This window comes from Prosopis cineraria, unplaced genomic scaffold, assembly GCF_029017545.1.
Source record: "Prosopis cineraria cultivar Desert tree isolate PC_DT_omini unplaced genomic scaffold, ASM2901754v1 PC6, whole genome shotgun sequence".
Lineage (NCBI taxonomy): Eukaryota > Viridiplantae > Streptophyta > Magnoliopsida > Fabales > Fabaceae > Prosopis > Prosopis cineraria.
In genome coordinates this window covers 7,350,720-7,370,295 of record NW_026555337.1, presented here as the reverse complement: position 1 = coordinate 7,370,295, position 19,576 = coordinate 7,350,720, and the positions used below count along the sequence as shown (strand labels likewise).

Sequence of the window (19,576 nt, the reverse complement as noted above, 5' to 3'; positions counted from 1 at the left end):
GGAAGACTCTGTCCAACCAAGATTAAAGATTGTCGGCAGATGATTATCATATTTATGCATATAATAAAATAGTTCACACCTTACAGTAAGCCCAAAGCCCCAAATTATCCGTCTTGGGGAATATTTAAGAAAAAAAATAGAAGGAAATAGCATCAATCGATTTCACTTCATAACTCCGAGGCCCATCCAAGGACAAAAATAACCATGTCCTTGCACACGATGGCTTGACTTTTAAAGCCTGTAAACGCTGAAACAGAGCAGTGTTAAAAGAGACAGCTACACCAACAAAAGCATCTGATTTGATCTATAGCCGACAGAGGTTATGTGATCAAATTTTACTGTTATATGAAGATTTTATCGGTGAATGATGGTGGAAGTATATGTGCAAGTGCAGCTCTCATTTTAGAAAAAATTATTAGTGGAATATATAAAACTTAGTTGACACTTTCTATTCTTTATATTTTACACTTTTTGAATTAAAAAATATATTTAAATTTAAAAATTTATTAGATATATAATATTTTAATGATTTAGATAATATATAAAAATCTTATATATAATAAAAGATTATATCAATTTATTCAATATAATTTTTTAAGATGAAAAATGATGATTAAATTATTTATATTATTATAATTTTAGTTTCAACATAATTATTATTTTTTATTAAATTATTTTCCATCCCCTGACTTGAGGTCTTGGCTCTGCCGTTGTTAGTGAATGATATGTAAATATATTTGTAAACATTTTTTGAGTATTAAGGTATGCCTTGATTTTAGCGAGCTTTTAGGATTCAATTCCTCTAAATGTTTCCTTTTTCAATAAAAAAGAGACTGCTATTAAATATTCAGATGAGGAATGTGTTGCAATAATTACTAATTATCAGGCGTTGGTCTTAGTGGATTTGACTATAGCAGCTTAAGCATAAGATCTTGGATTTGAGTCTGCATGAAAACAGAAAACATCTTTAAAAAAGTTATCCTTAATTGAGCTTAAAAATACTTGAATTTAACCTGATCGGATAGTAATATAAAAAAAAATAATATTATGAGATAGTTCGCAAGCTACTTAGGCTTCATGTGGTGTGATGAAAAAGTTTTTAATAAAATCATAATTAGAATAAAATAAGATTATAAAAGTATGTTCAATGTAAAGATAGAATCTTGATATAATTTTAATAAATAAATGTGTTTAAAAAAGGAAAAGACAAAAATGCCCCTTTTAAAAGGAAAAAAAATGGAAACTATCCTCTGCCCATCTCCTTGAATCTCGCCACCGGAAACCACTTGTGGCAACCTTGCCATTGGACAAAAATCACCAACAGACCATAACTAGAAGCTGAGGCAACAATCAATTTTGGCCAAAGTATGGTCTTGGAGAAGAAACCCAGAACAAAGTAAAGCAAACTGCTTTCATTTCCATGGTCTTCCCCACTCCCTCCTTTGACTAGAAATTTCCCTGGTCTAGCTTTCGTTGACGGCTTAATCCAGCAAACCAAATAAATGTTGCAAAAGCTTTAGTAAGGCGGACAACCCAACTTTTAGGCCAAGATTATATCAAGCATGTGTGCGCTCCCTCCGTATCTTATGGGATCAAACAAGAGGAAGCCACAGTCGAATATCACTGGATGAAGGAGGAGGAGGAGCCGCAATGGAGGATGAGGAAGCCGTCGATTGCTGGAGGAAGAAGATGAGGAAGAATACTTCCCATTGCATCAAGGTGGGCAGTGACGAAAAGGTAAACTGGAGAGAGGAAGCATAGAATTCAGATGCCATAGGTAGCATGATGGAACTGGATTCTAAAAAATTTCATAGAATCAGAACACCCAAGAATCATGATTCTGGCTTACCATATCCAACTCCCCTTCCTTTGTTAATGGATTCCACATCCAATTCCATTTCCTCCTTCTTGATTTCAAGCTACACATTTGTTAATGGATTCCATATCCAATTCCATTTCCTACTGCTATGTGTGGAGAAAAGGCAGGGGAGTTACTTTTCTGATGTCAGTGAAAAGTTTGATCACCTCTTTTCAGAACAATTTTTTGTTCTGAAAAACAAAACAAATTGAAAATATCTGTTTAAAAATGTGTTTTCTATTATTTGTTCTGAAGAACAAAAAAAAGTTAGAAATTGTTTTGAAAAATGAGAAACCAGAACATCTTTAAGATGTTTTATTACTTTTGTTCTGCAAAACTAGAGAAAAGACAAAAAAATATCATACTTTCATTAATAACAGCTATGTTAATAAAATAGATTATCCTTTCATCTTTTATTTCACCAATTTAGATGTGTTTTTCAAAATAATGATTTAAACAGATTTTTTTTTAATTTTTTGTTTCCAAAACTTGTTATGAAAAACTATTCTACAGAATTGTTTTAAGAACATAAAAATAGAAAATAGAACCAAATAAACCTGAAATTTCTCCTCATTTTCTCTTCCATGATCGACCCTTATCTCTATAACGAGTTTGTTGTTACATTTATTAACAATACTTTTTTGTGCCCACAAGAACAGGAATACAGGAGAAATTTAAGACAACATCGGAAGACTTCCCAAAATAAATCAGTCTCCTGTAATGTCAAAAATCAAAATCATGTATGATAATTTAGTCAACAGTTTCTATTCTAACAATTCATCAAATACACATAGCACTCTAGGTCTAGATAGACAACTCATCCTCTATGCTTCAGAGTAGATGAAATAATAAAAATCTTGAGCATACACATTACATTATAGGATTGATAGAAGTTTACTCATCATCCTTGTATGGGTACTCTTCAGGGACTTGCTTGAGGAGTTTTACTTGCAACTCAAAGACATCATCACCTCGAAGCATATCACGGACCCATGTAATCTCAGTCTTCATGGACACCTGAACATAGATATACAGGAAAAAGAACCATGAATTGAGCAACAAGTACATGTGCATTAATAACAGCTAGGTCTCACAATAAACAGCAGATTAAATCCAGGCCTCCTTTTCCTCAAGGACAAGGAATAATGTTACCATGCTTTCTGATTAACTCAGAAGTTCATTTCAAATGATGAGTGTCATTAATAAGACTTTAGCAAGCTAAACTTACCTGAAACAGTGAAAAACTTCACGCAAAATATTGACCGGCTATCTTTTTTGAGTTTGAGTAGAAGTGTGGCATTTACAATAACAACAAATCACTAAATGAAATATAAAATAAAATAAAATAAAACAAAAAGATAAAGGCCAACTGAAGAAGCTAAATTTTGATATAAAAGGTTGTTCCTTCCATAAACCACGCCTGAACCATGTGAGCAAGTTACATACAGTAACACATCTCGTCAAACGCTTCAGGTGATTATCAATTAAAGGGGCAATAACTCAGTCCTATACTCTCCCAGTCTTCTAAGTCTAATGCTATAAAACAGACAACTGAACTAAACGCAAGTTCCACAACGTTGGAGTTATATATCAAAATGGGAACATGGTAACAGAAGATTACCATCTCCAAGGCGCCTCTGATAACTCCACTTAAGATGTTGCAATAGAAGAGACCTTGACAGGTATCAGGAAGCTCAACAAAGTCCACCAAAGGATTATCTTCCAAAACAATGTTGCAACATGTACCATCAGCATCCCAATTGGTCACAGAAGCAGAAACACCAAGGAACATTTTAAAACCAACCTGCATTAAGGAAAAAAGAATCAAGATTCGCTTTTTTTTTTTTTTAAACTATCCTTGGATCCACATTTTTATTTTAGTTAAGTGATGCCTGGGACGTACACAACCTACCTGGCCAAACCAAAAGGCAAAGTGTAGTCCATCTCATAAAGGCTACCATGCTGATCAAAATCTATACCAGTCAATATACTGTATCATCTTTAAATCAGACATCAATAGCCCATACTGACTGTGTCATGTAACAAACGCCAAATAGATACAATTAAATTCAAAGGGATTGGACTTTGATTTCAATTTCAATATGTTCACTTTAATAAAAGAACAGGTTTGATCAAGTTGATAAAAAAAAAAAAAAGACCAACAAAGGAGTGTTTTGTCTTGAGTAATGTAACTTTTAGTGCTATTTAGAAAGAATATTAAAAACCAAATGAATATGATATGATCATAGCATGCATTCTTGATTTAGAAATTTATGGATTGTGAATTTTATAAAAAAAATAATACATACTTATATCCACAACAGTAAGCCTTATTCTACTAGGTGGAGTTAGCTGTACGGGTTGCATTGCACCAATACATACTTTGTCCACATGATAAAAATATATCAAATTATTCGTTAATAAGAATAACATTTTTGAGGACTTCATCAAAAAGAGGTATTATATATGATGACAATAATGGAAAGAATGAAAGAAAGGCTTGGCTAGCATTGTAAGGAGAAGTCACAATCAAAAGAACAAGTTAACTGAACTTGCCAATTTAATTTTAACAGTCTTCTTTAGTTGTTAATATTACATTGTTTGTTTCTGTTGATAATTGGCAAACTAAAACATGTAAGCTCCCAGATTCATGTACATAATGTGTGCAACCAAGATGCTACCTATTTTCTGTAACAATGACAAATGACAACAAAAGACGTTCAAGAGCTTAGGTCATAATTTTTAAAATCCATACGTTATATATATCTTAACAAGTGAAACTAAAGAAACACAGTCATGTTTTAAGGGTCAGTTACATCCAAGACATTGGAATTAGTTCTTCTTAGCTAGTGTTTACGAGAACTTTAGTTGCATACTTGATTATATCATGGTATCATACAAATGCTACCTTAGAATAAGTTAAACACAAAAAGGACTTGGGTAACTAAACCATCCTCAACTAGATTTTTTCTCTATACAAAAATTCAATAATTATATCTGTCACAATCCTTAAGAAGAGTTTGTAGCTGACACTGCTATCACCTTAAAGCTCTAAAAAGATGTGGTTTCTTCAAGTACTTCCCAATGATTCACAAAGGCTCTACAGATCATTAAACATACGTCTAGCAAGCCAAGAGATATTACTTCATGTGTGTGCCTATAAACATGGTTTCTGTTTTTCCCAAATAAAATTTATGTGTATGCTCACCTAAGCCGAGGCCTTATCCATGCCCCCATATCAGTAAGTTCACTGATAGAAATTGAGTGTCTGCCCCAAGATGATGATAAAAATCAAGGGCTAAGGTACAGTGATTGTTACAAAATAAGTATAACCATATACTTATGAACTGCACAATGCATCGTGAGTGCATTAACAGTTCAACCATCAATCTATTTCAAGTGGCAAATGTAGCAATCTGGCTTCATGTTTTTAAGCTTAAACATTAAGTTGCTTATCATGTTATATCGATATTAATTAATTACATACTGAAAACCACTCAAGTTATGTTTGAAACTTCAAACAGTGAGACTTGCCAGCCAAAGAGACAAGACAAAGATAACCATTACAACATTAAGAAGAAAAGTATCGTCAAATATATTATATGCTAAAGTCAAAAAATGTGTCGGGGACCTTATAAGAACAAAACACTAAGAATGTCAGAACAAAAATCACATATCTGAGAGTGGTTAGTAACTTAGTAGCCCCTTCATTTCTCACCTAAAACCACCCTCGTTAGATATGTCCTCTATATTTATTGCATTGCATGTTAAAGAATTTAAACGACAATAGAATACCTTCGCTATTACTTCAGCAGTTTCTTTGAAGTCAACACATCTTGAAACATTAGATTTAGCTAAAAACTCATCAATCAAACGGATTCCAATATTATAACCCCTGAAAACCAACCAAACAGTCAAATTCAGATGAATAGATGTATGTCTGGTCATCATCAAATCTAAAAACTAAGTGGACAAATGAATAATAAATAATTATCAGCAAGACCGTAACCTCCGGGAAGATATGATCCAAATTAACAAAACGAAAGCAAATGGTAAAAGCATATGAAGAACTTGCTAGTTATATCAAACCGGGAAGATGTCACACCAAGAATGTATATAGAGATTAAAAAACAAAAAGAAAAGAAATATATTTGATAACAATGAATCAGAGTTAGAATTTCAAAGGAGGTTCTGAATTGTACATTTGGTCAAGCTGTTTGTTAACCTCCTCAACTTCTTCCAGATCTGTAAGCAACTGACGCACGATCGCCCCGTACGTTAAAGTAAATAGCTCTGCATTCTGCACGACCGCCCCGCACGTTAGTGCAGATAAAATTGAAAATTTAAAGCATCCATCATCACGAGATTATCGATCTAAAGTTATTAGGAAACTAGAAAAGGATAAAATCACACTGTGGCCTATAGGATCGATAAAGCTATAATCAAATAGACGAAACTGTGCATTTCACTGACATCATCTTCCAGGATTTTGTTCGGGAAATAGAGAGTGAAAGAGAGGAGAAGATTGCAGCTTACCACACGCTCTACACTTGCGAAAATTGCTTCACCGGATCTCGGACCAACGGGAGCCATTGCCGGACCCAACTGCGCTTGCTCGGAGGAACCTGGTAGTTACGGCTCCAAATCGATGAACAAGCGCCTTTCCGTTTTCGTACCGCAGACTGGGGACGATGTCTGTGATTCAATGAAGTCTAATTTCGTGGATCAGGGACCCAAACCCAAAACTAAACGCATGATTGACTTTGGGCTTTTAGTTTTTTTGGGCTACAAATTGGGCTTTTAATAATTACTATATTTGTAATTATATGTTACCAAAAATATAACATTGTAATTGTAATCCGTCCGGTCGAGCCTGAATTGCCATTACCAATTTATATATTTTCACTTTGCTATGATTTTGATGGTGATAATGATAACGATGATATTAACGGTATGATTATATGCGGTGCCCGATTGTGGGCATAATGGAACATGACTTTATATGCCCCCTGACATGTTTACCCTTGCCCCCAAATGCAATCTACAATCTCAGAGCTGCTAAGGAAGCTGCCACTCGCCCGATTTGCTCGTAGCAAGTATAGTTATGCATACGTGGCATCGGTTTACGAGCGCGTGTGGTCTCTCCGCTGCTTCCGAGACTATAAGTTTGCATTCCCTCGTGATATTTGTGCAAGTGCTTCCTGCCTGACCCAAAGTACACCTTACGTTTCTCTATTTTGTCTCCGAAAAGGGCTTTTAATTCTCCTCTCTCTTGCTAAAACCGAACCCCCGCTACAGAGAGAGAAAGAGAGGGAAGGTTCAGCCTTATCCAATTTAGGGTTTCAGATCATCATCGCCCAGTTTCTAACGCATCGGAACCCTAATTTAGGATCAGGTAATTTGTTCTTTATTATTTTGTTTTTATTATTTAGATCTAATTCTGTGCTCATCAATCTTTAGACTTGGTTTGGGTCCTTCGGCGCTAATCTTTGATATTTTATCTGAATCTTTTTGGAGTTTCTTTCGTTGATGTTTGAGTCTCCGGTTTGATTATTCTTGGAACCTCACGGTATTTGGGGTTTCTGTTAGTTTTGATCTGATGTTTCCGGCAGGAATCGTGTGTCCGATCCACTTGAAAGATATTTCTTTTCCTCAATATAGGTGCCTTAATTTAGATCTGAAGGTGTCTACAAGGATGTAATTGCTATCTTGCCATCGTATCTAATAACTAAATGTGCATGTTATATAATCTTGGCTGAAGGGAGAATGATTTGTCTTCTTTTTTCCTCTGTTTTGATGCTCCTGTAAAATCTTATAAATTTAAACAAATTTGATCTTAAAAATTTTTGGGAAGGTCTGGTTGATAGGAGCAGTTGATTTATCATTTTTCTAAAATCTTGTGTGGATGGGCTTTGTGTTGTTTACTTATATCTTTGTGGTTTTGTATCCTTGTTAGTTGTTACCTTATATCAACTAACATAATTCTCTCCATTCAGGTCTGAGCAATCTGGTTGGTAGGACCTTCAATCCAGGAGAGCTAAATTTCATGTCTGAATTAGACGCTCAGATTCCTACTGCCTTTGGTATGTTGTAATTTCTTCATATTTTGTAGTTGGTTGGGTTGCCTGATTGGAAATGTTGAGATTCTGATTTTAGTGTTTGACATTGCTTCTGGCACTTTACTGTTTATTTTTTTGGTCATTTGCTTTGAATTGTACTAGCTCATTTTCTTTCAGGGTAGGGCATTTGCTCTGGTTACACTAGTTGGGTTTATTGAATTATAATTTTTAATATTTTATGCTGTGTTGAATGTGCGTACGACAACCATTTGTAGATCCGTTTGCTGAGGCAAATGCTGACGACTCAGGTGCTGGAGCAAAAGAGTATGTTCATATTCGCATACAGCAGCGGAATGGTAGAAAAAGCCTTACAACTGTCCAGGGATTGAAGAAAGAATTCAGCTACAACAAGATACTTAAAGACCTCAAGAAAGAGTTCTGCTGCAATGGCACTGTAGTCCAAGACCCAGAGCTCGGACAGGTTGGTGTTAACTGCGATTATCATGCAATGCTCTTTTGTTTCTTCTATTGACATAATAGTGTTGTCTCTAGGTTATTCAACTTCAAGGTGATCAGAGGAAGAATGTATCTACCTTCCTTGTTCAGGTAATGATCATCTCAGCAATGATTTATGCTGTTCTGAGTTAAGGTCTGCTTTTTATGATGTATTCTAATGGCTTGGGGTTGCTGTTTTTTGGCTAAGAAAATTTCGTATAGTGATTAGTCCATTATGTTGGGTCATGTGTCTACCTTTTGTTTATGGGGAAAATTAAATCCTTCATTGGTAGGTAATATCGCAATCTTATTTAGTCTGTTTCTTTTAATCAAGTTGGAAATCAAGCAGTTTAAATTCTGAAAATGAGGATGTGGTGATATGAGGATTGGTTTAAATAGTTTAAATTCTGGGTGCACGGTGGAGGATTGGTTCGCTTAGTTTAAGCGTATTGTAAGTGAGGGGCTAGGGGTGTTATTTTTTGACCAGAGGGCTTGGGGCAGTAATTGACTCATTGTATTGAGATATTTTTGAGAGCACGGAGCGAGGTCATTTATTGCTCCTAATTTTTATGCACCCTGCCTTATAACTGGTTTGCGAACATTGTGATTAAAAATATGGGAGAACTTGTTTTTATGTGTTTATGATCTCATTGGTGGTTTTTGTTGTGTACTGAGCAGGCTGGTATCGTGAAGAAGGAGCATATCAAGATTCATGGTTTCTGATCTGTTGGGAACTTGATAATCAACTCTTACCTGCCTCAGTTGAGCCAGGCTCTTATGCTTTGCTATTTACATGTTTGATGGTTGTAGTCTTAGTTTTCTAGTGACTCTTATGTGGGATTATGGAAGCTTTGACATTATATGTCATTGTCCTCAATAATGTGTGTCAAAGAACTTTAAAGCGGTCGTGCAAGATATTCCAATTTCGTATTTCGGATGACGTTCTTTCTTGGTATGCCATTCGGTACTCAATGATTCCAGTGCAGCTCTATATAATAACTTAATTTCTTTTTTAAACTATAAATCCGATCCTATTCTACACGAACCTACTGGTAAAGTTGCAGTGGTTCCGGAATCTTCTTTTGATAGAGACCGAATCATCAGAAAGTAAAGATTATTTGGTACTCGATCTTGAAAGATTGAGAGTTAGGATGCTTGATATAAGGATAGGAGGGCGGTGTTTGGTCCTTTCTAAATTTGAAGTTATGAAGGGTTCCGACAACGAAGGGAAGAATTTTAAAAGCCTGTTCGGATATTTATTTGGAATCAATTTTAGAAAAATTGTAGTTTTGTAAAATTTTATTCAAACGTTCTTAATTTTGGAAAATTTTATTTGGTTAATTTTGAAGAAGCCTTTTTATTTGAGAATTAATTCGTAGCACTTGAGCATTTTTCATTTTCTGATTTTTATAATTAATTTTGAAAAATTATCAAATTATCTTCAATTATTAAAATTAATTTAAAAAAATATTATTTAAACATCATAACGAATTGTTGATCAGTTTCTCTTATGATATTTTTTTTCAGTTGAAATTCAAACACAACCTAAGATTTTCTACCAAGAATAAAATACCATTGATTATGGAATAAAAAACGAGAGATCTTATTATTGGATATTATAGGATAAACAACTTAATGGAAATGGCAATTAAAAGAAAAAGATGACACGATGAAGATATGTAGTTGCGAGAATGCAATAACTCTAGAGAGTTAGTTTGGCAACTAGCGGACCATGGTGGCAACTACTTGTGTTGCTAACACACACACACACAAATCTTAAAAGTATCAATTTATTTAATAGAAGTCCAGAGTACAAGAAAGAGAAGAACCTCTGAAAGAGCAATAATTGAACCAGCTAGTGTCCCTAGAAATTAAAAACGAGACAGCTCGGAAGAACTTCGCATATGCAATATGTGTCAGAATAACTAATTTTTTTATTATAAATTTTATACAATCTGTAATTTTTTTCTTAAAAAAAAAAATCAGGGATTGGTTTGGCGCTCGAGGAGAGTAATAACAAGAGCACCTAACGACGTCGTCACCAAGCTGGACGGGATCGCCGTGTCGGAACTCGTCAGTTTCTCAGTTCGCCTTACCCTGATTTATGTCTGGATCAAGTATCGTCAAGCTCCACGATTTCCAGAAACCAATTTGTAACTCGATTGATTCCAAATCAAACCGAACAGAGAATTTCGAAAAATATTCTTGTTTTGGGAGAAAGATTTGAAGAAATGGAAGAAATACTGCTTGCAATTCTTTCAATGCTTCTCGTGGTAGCATTGATTCCACTATACCTTTGGAAACGCCGTCATGATTCTCGATCACCTTCTCATCAGGATGAGGCTCATCAGGTTTCCAATTGCACTCACGAAATTTTCTTCGTTTTTCCATTTAGATTTTGCGTTCATCAAGTTAATTTTCCCCCCTCTCTCGAAAACCTTCAGGAACCTCGAAGGGAAGCTGTGGTACGCGCCACCGGCACGCGTCGAATGCGTCGTAGACCGGCCGCTTCTGGTGCTAGCTCTTCATCAGCTGCAGCGGCAACTACTGAAGGTTGGTTATATAATTTTTATAATATTTTATCAGATCGAATTGTAAAACATAACATACTGCATGGTTTTTCTGCTTTCTTATTATTATTATTTTTTGTGATGTTTTATTTAATCAAAATCTCATGTATACGGCAAAAGCATCTGCAGTTAAAATACGGAACTAGGAAGGGAAATTGAGTTTTTTTTTTTTTTAATTCCTTTGGCGCAGAAACTGTGGAGGAAAGCGATGATGAAGCTACTGGTGCTGAGTATTATGGGGCTAAAGCGTCAAAGAAAAAGGAAAAGAAACGGCAAGAGAGGGAAGCTCGCCGACAGGTATTGTTCGAACCTTTTAGTACGTACATGGGACACTGATTTCCCCCTCATCCGAGTGCTCTTTTTTTTTTTTTTTAAAACAAAAAAGAGAGAGACTAGGTTAATATATATTCGTACTTCTAGTTGTTGCACCATGCCTTGAAATCTGAAGGGAAAAATAGATTTGTATATCTTATTTACTGAAAGAATAAAAGGTTGGTATTTGGGGTTTCCATAATTGAAAGATTATATGTTATCAAGGTTTTATCGGCATCTTTAAGAACATTGTTCATGAATTCCTTGAATTCCTGGCATTGACCTTCAAAAAGTAGGTTTTAATTTCTTGGCTTTTTTGTTAAATTAAGTCATTCCTTGCATTGTGGTTCATTATTTTGGAAGGCTGAAGAAGCTTCACGGGAGTCAAGGCAGACAAAACAAGACCATTATGCAGAGATGCGGAGGAAGAAGGATGAAGAGCGTGAGGCAGAGGAGCGTAGGCTGGTGGGTCTATATTACTGTAGATTTGCGTCCAGGATTTTCTTTTTAAGTTTGTTGATAGCAAAAGTTTGACCATGTTCCATTTAGGAAGAGGAAGCCAAAGCTCAGAAAGCCAGGGAGGAGGAAGCTGCCACTTTAGAGTTTGAGAAGTGGAAAGGTGAATTTTCAGTTGATGATGAAGGTACCATGGAAGAAGTGCAGGATGGTAGTCAAGACTTGCTAGCAGATTTTGTTGAATATATAATGGTGATTCTCTATTCTTCTGTACTGTCTTTATCAAATTCTTAGTTTCCTTATTTTTCTTCTTACTAAACATGTAAAATTCATATTTTCAGCAGGGCACCAAAAACTAATAACAATTAGCTTAGGTTTTCATTGCCACATTTAAAGAGTTTTTATAGCGATCTTAATTTATTTGTAATAATTGTTTAATCACTCAGAAGCACAAATGTGTTCCCTTAGAAGATCTTGCTGCCGAATTTAAATTAAGGACACAGGTACATTTCCTCTTTTTATGCCTTTCCACTTGTTTTTCTCATTTTTTATGTGTTACAAAAGTTTATGGATGGAATATACTAAATAAGAGTGAATTCTGGATGAGATGGAGTAATTAGTTGTGGATTCTACTGCATTATATCATTACACGCAATTAAAGTCAACTATCTTGTTCACGGTTTTTGGGTGCCAAATAAGTATAAATTTCTCTGGCATTATGCAGTCTTTGCTGGTTTGTGATGTCTTTGGTTTGAGTGGGAACGATCAAGTATTCATTAAGCAATCCCTTCTACCATATTTTCTTTGGGAGAGGATTACTTTTGAGGATAAGGATAAAAACTTTGCAGAAATTTCATTTAATGACCTTAAAAACTCACATTATTTCGATGGGGGTCTTAATTAGTGGGGAAAAATGTTATTTTGGTAAGAAACTTATGACCTAGTAGTAATACGATAAACTCCTCTTGTAACCTTTGGACGTGAGTTGCAAAAAGCTTTGTTGTGGGGTGGGGAAAAGAAGTGGGTTGGTTCCCCTTGTGGATTAAGGGATAGTTTTTCTTTTGTAATTAGCTTTTCATTGCACAGGAACCTTTATGCTCTGTTGTTGTACCTTTTTGGTATTATTCTCTCTTCTCATCATGAAATTGTCTTAATATAGTGAAAAAGAAGTTATTAAAGCCCTTTATTTGAATCACTTTTAGTTTCTACTGTCCTAATATTTTTTTTGTTGATATATTCCCTGGCCTTTCTTTTCTGATATAACCCCAAACTGGTACAGGAATGTATTAATCGCATCACCTCCTTGGAACGTATGGGTGAGTGCTACTGTTTCTTTCTTTCAGAATATATATTAATTGCATTGCCCTTCTTTTTCTTACGAAATTGGATTGAAGATTATGTCATATCCCATGATGAAAAGCTGCAAGCGAACCTCACATTGGCTGCACTTATATGAGGACATCCCTAATTGAATGACTTGACATAATGTTGATAGAAATTGATACATTCATAATCACTTGTTTGATTTTATATATATATATATATATATTTATATTTATTTGTTGCTGCAATGTATCAGTAACAGAGATCAATGTTATGATTGCCATGGTACTCCCCCCCCCCCCCCAATATATATGCACGCACTTTTTGAGATTCTTTTAGGTTTTGCGTTACATATAACTTGATCCCTTTCGAGATATATATTATCGTGTTCTTTTTATATGTATCAGGGAGGCTTTCTGGTGTCATGGATGACAGAGGAAAATATATTTACATCTCTCTGGAAGAAATGCAAGCTGTTGCTGATTATATTAAGCGGCAGGGGAGGGTTAGCATTTCTCACCTAGCTAGAAAGTCCAACCAGTTCATTGATCTGGAGCCTAAGTCCCAGCAGGTTGAAGAAATTACTCCCGTGGAGGAGATTATTGCCAACTAACATCATCTTCATGGTAGAGGAAGTCATGACAACAGAGATTTTCTTCATTCTGTATTATATTCCTTAATAAGGTACATATAACAACACCAAAAGAATGCGATGTTGGTAATGTTCTTTTGAAAAATATCAACTTGATTGCATTCTTGTGTTCGATTTAATGCTCAAGTAAAATGAGGCAGCCAATTTTTTGCTTATGGTTTGGACTTTAGTAATCTTGGCGAAGTTATTTACTGTTGGATTCTTCTTTTTTTAGGATAAAATTTACTGTTGGATTCTAATTCTAAACTAAATAGATTTTTTTTTTTTGAAACACGATCTATAAATGATATGTAGGACCAAGCTAATATGAAAAACACTTTCAAATAGGGTCGATGTTTCTCATGTTTCCGTGTATTTATGTGGCTGATTTCGTCATAGTTTTTGCGTGAACAAACGAACAAGCAACAACAAGAAGCAGCCTAAATGTATCTTGCACGTTCGTCATGACAGGAAGTCTGATGTATTTGAGATGAAAAAGGATGAATAGAACTTGTTAATGGATAGCCACACTCCTATTAGCCTTTGAATTTACATGAACAAGTTGGCGTGAAAAATAACATATGAAGAGTCTTCCTTGAAGATTCCAGAAACTGCATAAATCGTGGTTTCCATCGACAGAAAATCTCAATTTCCTTTCCTCTTGTATTTGAGAGAAAATATTCCCAAGCACTTTCTTGCGGAGTAGTTCTGTTTGAACTTTGAAGTATGTCAGATGCACTATAATGCATCTTGCTAGGTTTCATATGTAGTTTGTATATATGTGTATTTATGTATAAATATGTTTGGGCGTGTTTGTGGCAGGCGCACAAGCAATCACGCTTGTCTATTGCACTGATATTTCTCAAGTTCACCGAGGTTTTTTGGGCTATTCAACCCTCTCACAGTGGTTCATCAGTAAAATTCAATAGTGTCAAGGTGTTATGGCAAAAATAGCTTTTCGTAGCTTGTACATTGATTTCTACCTCTTCTCGAGGGTTCATCCATGTCTGCAATACTATAGGACCAAAACAGACTCCGGTCCCTTCAAACAAATAAAACTTGCATATAAGCTGATTCAATGTCTAGTCTTGTAGTAATGTATAGGCTTCGTTCGTGATGTAGAGACAAGTCATGGTAACATCTTTTGAACTCTGAGCAACGGGTTCAGTAATGTAGAGGCTTCATTCGTGAAGCCCTCGGCTAGGATCTGCAGCCATTATTCTCTTCAAGCCCTGAAATGAAGGATAGCTGAGAGAGGGACAGAGAAGAGAAGGATGCATAAATGGGTGATATAGTAAGTAACTACAGCCAATTCTCTGGGGTTACTTTCTCTCTCAAGTGATATATAAATGCACGGTTATTGCTTTTCTTCTTGCTTCAGCGCGGAACTGTTATGAGTTGGCAATTACTGAAATGACCATATTTCTTGAGGGAAGCCGTTAATTGGTTCTAAACCTCGATAGCGATTACTCTCACTGGACAGATCACGGGAATATATGGCAACTGCGCTGGACGACCAAGCATAAACTGACATGTAAAATATACATAAAATAAAAAAGATTATACACACACGCATACCCCATAAACTGACATGTAATACACGTTTCTTTGCCGAAAATGAAGAAACCTATGTAATTTGATTTAATTAGTTCCCTTGCTCGTACATTACATTTATGTGCGCGCGCGCGCATATAAAATAATTAAGGTCTCCGGAGAAAAAAAAAGTATTCTATATGTTGTGAATAGTTACAAATCCCAATTATTTCTAATCATGCCAAACAAGCAAATAAATCAGGCTCAGTGCCAATCGAAGAAAAAGCCATAGAGCACCCTGCAATTAAAGTATATTAATTCTTTCATCAACTCGAAATGCCGATTGTTACCGAAAATGATTTATCAACCCAAGTGACTTCTCCTGCTGCTGGCATATATTCTAGAACATTTTTTCTCACTAATATGTGCCGGGTGATCACAATTTGATGAAGTTACTCCGAAATTATGTTGGTGCGGTCTCCATTATTACCATTTTAATTTTTAATCCCATGTCATTGAATTGATGGTATGGGGGAAAAAAGAGATCAAGAGAATTACCAAACTATCACTTTTTAACTTTTTTTTATATGAATAAAATTACATATTTTAATAAATATTTATTATATATTTTTTAGATCGCTCCTCATAATTTACATCAATATAAAATAATTAATGTATGTAGAGGGTATTTTAATCCAATTTTTTATTTTTAAATATAATTATTATAATTAACTAATTTTTTTTAAATTATGTGATATAATTTTTTTTTATATATATAAAAACGAAGAGAGTAATAGCTAATAGTGTTGAAGCTGCTACATGCAAATGAGGTGAACTCTGCTATATGTCAGTAAGTGTACGTCAGAGTAGATCAGATCAACAGAGCGAGAGATGCAAGAAGAATATTCTGGTAGAAGATGAGTAAATGTCCAATAATTTTTAGAATCCGAAATATACTTAAAAATAAATAAATAAATAAATAATGACCCTTGAAAAAAATTAGTTGAGAACACATCCACTTTTCTTGCAAGTCCTCCGAAACAGACGAGAAAACTAGAGGAATAGAATACAGAAGGACCATGTCTCGCATTGTGCCTTCCATTTATAGTCGTTGAACTTCTCACTCTTCATGGTTCTGGGTTTTACCAGAATTCCCCCCTTTCTTTTCCCTGATCTCCTCTTCTGAGCCGCGTCTCAAACCGCGGCCACCACCGCTCTTTACCGGTCATCGGACTTCTCTTTGTCGTTGCTCTCATTCTTCCTTCGTCATTCCCAGATAACCCTGAAAACAAAACAAAAGGAAAATTACAAGAAAAAAAACACAAAGAAAATAAGAGGGACAGCACAAATATGAAAGTTCCCTGGAAGGCCTCCTCGTCCTTCCAATTTCTATTGTTATTTCTCTTAGCTTGTTGTTGGAAATTTGAGGTGTGTTATGGACAAGCACAAGACGATTACAACAACGGCGGCGGCGGCGGCGGCGGAGAAAAGACGACAAAGAGACCGAAAGAGCTCGACAACTGCAACGGAATCTTCTTGACGTACAACTTCCAAGGACGAACGAAGGAGTTCCCTCACGTGAAGAACGTATCGAAGCAGGCTTGGGCGTTTGAGGCGGACGCGTCGTTGACGAATGTCGGGGACGAGGAACTGGTGGGGTGGAATATGTTCATAGGGTTCCAGCACAACGAGATTTTGGTGTCGGCGGACGGTGCTGTGCTGCTCGACGCCGGAGACTTCCCGGCGAACGTGAGCAATGGGACGACGTTGGCTGGAAGTTCCATGACGGACTTGCTGACGGCTATTGACACGGCCAACGATTTCGATCAAATGTCTGTTAATATTAAGATGAAAGGGACAATGTTTGGCGTCAAATCAGGAACCACCCCTATGCCCAAGACTATCAAACTGGTTAACGATGGCTTCAAGTGCCCCGCTGCAACTAGACAGCGTATCTTCTCTTTCCTTTCTACTTCTTCTTCTAAAATACATGCATGATATCTCTAGACTAGAGAATAATTATAATCTTACCATAAACATTACATTTCAAACTAGATATATATTCATATTTTAAGTTTTCTAATGCTCCTTGTTCCCTGGGTTTTTCCTTCTTTTTCCGATGTTGTATTCAATCTAAAGCTTATAAATTAACGAAATATGGATATTTTGGAATCTTAACCGTAATGTAATTGAGCATTTTTTTTTAAAGAAAATAGATGTCGCAAACCAAAAAAACCAGGTTTCTTCACTGTTACAGTTATGTAAGAAATAAAAAAAAAAACTACACAATTGTATATGCGATTGCATAGCTCCATAATGTTTACTTTTTTCTGTAAGGTTTGCATTAGAAATGGAGTATTAGAGAACGTGAGAACTAGGCATGCATGCAAACAGTTTGCCATACATTACTAGAATATAATAGTAATTTTGCATGATGTGTGTGTTTGATATTCGAAATTGTATAATTTGGACATTATTAATATATACATGTGTGCGTGGAAGAGAGATGCACGTACGCGTGCTTGCTTTGAATTTCAGTTGTTTATGGATAATAGGGTCGAACATGTTTGTGTGCTGCAAGAAGGACCCGAAGGCAACGGTGCTGAATAAGAGGCAGACCAAGTTCCCTCCTCGCCGGTACGGCGACATAACCATCAGTTACGACGTGATTCAGGCGAACAAGAACAATTATTACGCTCAGATCACCATCGACGCGTGGCACCCACTCGCCCGCCTCGACCACTGGAACATCTCCTGGGAATGGCAGCGAGGCGAGTTCATCAGCTCCATGAAAGGCGTTTACTCCCACATGAGAGACATTTCCCAGTGCCTCTACGGCACCGCCAGTAAATTCTACGCCGACTTTAACTTCAACCAGCCCGGCGTCGAATGCGACAAAAAACCCACCCTCTCCGACCTCCCCGCCACCCTCAAGGAGGATGAGAAGCTCGGAAAACTCCCATTTTGCTGCCGCAACGGCACCGTCTTACCACCTTCACTGGACCCGAGCCAGGCTCGTTCCATCTTCCAGATCAACGTCATGAAGATGCCACCCGACAACGGCATGGCCACCTCCATCAAGCCTCCCTTGAAGTGGCGCATCGACGGCGTCGTTAATCCACAGTACAGATGCGGTCAGCCCATCCGGGTCTCCCCGCAAGAGTTCCCCGACCCGAGTGGACTTCAGTCCGTCACCCTCGCTGTTGCCAGCTGGCAGGTAGCCTGCAATATGACGAAGCCTAAGCCGAAGCAGAACCGGTGCTGCGTATCCTTTTCTGCCTACTACAACGACTCTGTAATCCCATGCAATACATGTGCATGTGGGTGTCCCGATACCAGAAAGTGCGATCCCGATGCCAGATCGTTGCTTCTTCCACCGGAAGCTCTTCTCGTGCCGTTCGTGAACAGAACGGCGAAGGCCAAAGCCTGGGCTGCTCTGAAGCACCATAGATTACCCAAAATGCTTCCTTGTGGAGATAACTGCCCGGTGAGCATAAACTGGCACATCAACTCAGACTCCGTTGCCGGGTGGACGGCGAGGATGACGATCTTCAACTGGGATGACTCCCCTTTCGAGGACTGGTTCGCGGCGGTCTCATTCAAGAGGTCTTACCCTAATTTCGAGAAGGTCTTCTCCTTCAACGGCACGAAAGTGGACAACATAAGCACAGTGATTTTCAACGGGTTAAAGGATATGAATTACTTGGTCGGAGAGACGAACGGGACGCATCCGTACGACCCGAGAGTGCCAGGAAAACAGCAATCGGTGATAACCTTTAACAAGAAGAACATTAAGAATTTTGATATCAGAAAAGATGGGTTTCCAACCAAAGTGTACTTCAACGGCGATGAGTGTGCTCTTCCCCCGTACGTGCCTCTTCAGAGCTTAGGGCATCGCCAAGCTTCTTCTTCCATAGTTGCAGTCATTTTGGTAGCGTTGGTGACATTCTTGACGACGACGACGACGAGTTCTGGGGAAAATAGCTATTACTTGTGATGAAAAACTTTAAGGGTTAACTGGTTCATTTGTTTTTTTGCTTCCCGGCCGGTACGTATCTTGTTAAGCTTTTTCCCTTGTGTGGATTATTATATAAATACATGTCCATATATGTATGTATGTATGTATGTATGTATGTATGTATGTGTTCATCATCACTCTCATGTCAGTATCATGGATAAATATAGGAGCAGAGAAGTGATGGTGCAAGCTTATGATGAGTGATGGAGCCATGTGGGATTGCAAAGGCCTGTGTGTTCTGTAAAAGGATGTGATAATACAGCACTTATAATAAGCAAACTTCATGAGTGTGTGGAAATTTCGAGCACTTGCAATTTCTAC

The 19,576-nt window shown here is 36.8% G+C and overlaps 4 protein-coding genes across 5 annotated transcripts; 3 read left to right on the top strand and 1 right to left on the bottom strand.

The window, feature by feature from the left end:
* Positions 1-2,552: 2,552 nt before the first annotated feature.
* LOC129314423 (uncharacterized) lies at positions 2,553-6,578 on the bottom strand. The gene is made up of 5 exons (XM_054957867.1): positions 6,395-6,578; positions 6,061-6,158; positions 5,654-5,753; positions 3,480-3,662; positions 2,553-2,875 (listed from the first exon to the last, which is right to left on the bottom strand). The coding sequence occupies exons 1-5, from the start codon at positions 6,449-6,451 to the stop codon at positions 2,753-2,755; spliced, it is 561 nt and encodes a 186-aa protein (XP_054813842.1). The 5' UTR covers positions 6,452-6,578; the 3' UTR covers positions 2,553-2,752.
* A 299-nt stretch (positions 6,579-6,877) lies between these two features.
* Positions 6,878-9,352, top strand: LOC129312453 (uncharacterized). The gene is made up of 5 exons (XM_054955085.1): positions 6,878-7,253; positions 7,855-7,941; positions 8,193-8,398; positions 8,470-8,523; positions 9,091-9,352. Exons 1-5 carry the CDS (start codon positions 6,893-6,895, stop codon positions 9,133-9,135), a joined length of 753 nt encoding a protein of 250 aa, XP_054811060.1. The 5' UTR covers positions 6,878-6,892; the 3' UTR covers positions 9,136-9,352.
* Positions 9,353-10,290: 938 nt separating this feature from the next.
* On the top strand, positions 10,291-13,880 carry LOC129312628 (DDRGK domain-containing protein 1). Its single transcript, XM_054955304.1, has 8 exons — positions 10,291-10,763; positions 10,857-10,965; positions 11,173-11,279; positions 11,658-11,759; positions 11,844-12,002; positions 12,197-12,253; positions 13,030-13,066; positions 13,481-13,880. The coding sequence occupies exons 1-8, from the start codon at positions 10,644-10,646 to the stop codon at positions 13,684-13,686; spliced, it is 897 nt and encodes a 298-aa protein (XP_054811279.1). The 5' UTR covers positions 10,291-10,643; the 3' UTR covers positions 13,687-13,880.
* Positions 13,881-16,382: 2,502 nt separating this feature from the next.
* Positions 16,383-19,553, top strand: LOC129314597 (COBRA-like protein 10). Of its 2 annotated transcripts, none has more exons than XM_054958080.1 (3): positions 16,383-17,188; positions 17,793-19,285; positions 19,429-19,553. In XM_054958080.1, the coding sequence occupies exons 1-2, from the start codon at positions 16,588-16,590 to the stop codon at positions 19,232-19,234; spliced, it is 2,043 nt and encodes a 680-aa protein (XP_054814055.1). In that variant the 5' UTR covers positions 16,383-16,587; the 3' UTR covers positions 19,235-19,285; positions 19,429-19,553. The 2 variants fall into 2 exon arrangements, with proteins under 2 accessions (XP_054814055.1, XP_054814054.1); XM_054958079.1 differs by having other exon boundaries at positions 19,423-19,553.
* Positions 19,554-19,576: the final 23 nt, after the last annotated feature.

What these genes read in the sequence shown, in the direction of transcription:
- LOC129312628 (XM_054955304.1), top strand. Translation starts at nt 10,644, where the DNA reads ATGGAAGAAATACTGCTTGCAATTCTTTCAATGCTTCTCGTGGTAGCA. An exon ending in TGCAGCGGCAACTACTGAAG is followed by an intron (nt 10,966 to 11,172) that starts GTTGGTTATATA and finishes CCTTTGGCGCAG; the next exon opens with AAACTGTGGAGGAAAGCGAT. An exon ending in AGAGGGAAGCTCGCCGACAG is followed by an intron (nt 11,280 to 11,657) that starts GTATTGTTCGAA and finishes TTATTTTGGAAG; the next exon opens with GCTGAAGAAGCTTCACGGGA.
- LOC129312453 (XM_054955085.1), top strand. Translation starts at nt 6,893, where the DNA reads ATGCAATCTACAATCTCAGAGCTGCTAAGGAAGCTGCCACTCGCCCGA. An exon ending in AAGACCCAGAGCTCGGACAG is followed by an intron (nt 8,399 to 8,469) that starts GTTGGTGTTAAC and finishes TGTTGTCTCTAG; the next exon opens with GTTATTCAACTTCAAGGTGA. An exon ending in TATCTACCTTCCTTGTTCAG is followed by an intron (nt 8,524 to 9,090) that starts GTAATGATCATC and finishes TGTACTGAGCAG; the next exon opens with GCTGGTATCGTGAAGAAGGA.
- LOC129314423 (XM_054957867.1), bottom strand. Translation starts at nt 6,451, where the DNA reads ATGGCTCCCGTTGGTCCGAGATCCGGTGAAGCAATTTTCGCAAGTGTA. An exon ending in CTGCTGAAGTAATAGCGAAG is followed by an intron (nt 3,663 to 5,653) that starts GTATTCTATTGT and finishes TCCTTAATGCAG; the next exon opens with GTTGGTTTTAAAATGTTCCT. An exon ending in TCAGAGGCGCCTTGGAGATG is followed by an intron (nt 2,876 to 3,479) that starts GTAATCTTCTGT and finishes ATCTATGTTCAG; the next exon opens with GTGTCCATGAAGACTGAGAT.
- LOC129314597 (XM_054958080.1), top strand. Translation starts at nt 16,588, where the DNA reads ATGAAAGTTCCCTGGAAGGCCTCCTCGTCCTTCCAATTTCTATTGTTA. An exon ending in CCCCGCTGCAACTAGACAGC is followed by an intron (nt 17,189 to 17,792) that starts GTATCTTCTCTT and finishes TATGGATAATAG; the next exon opens with GGTCGAACATGTTTGTGTGC.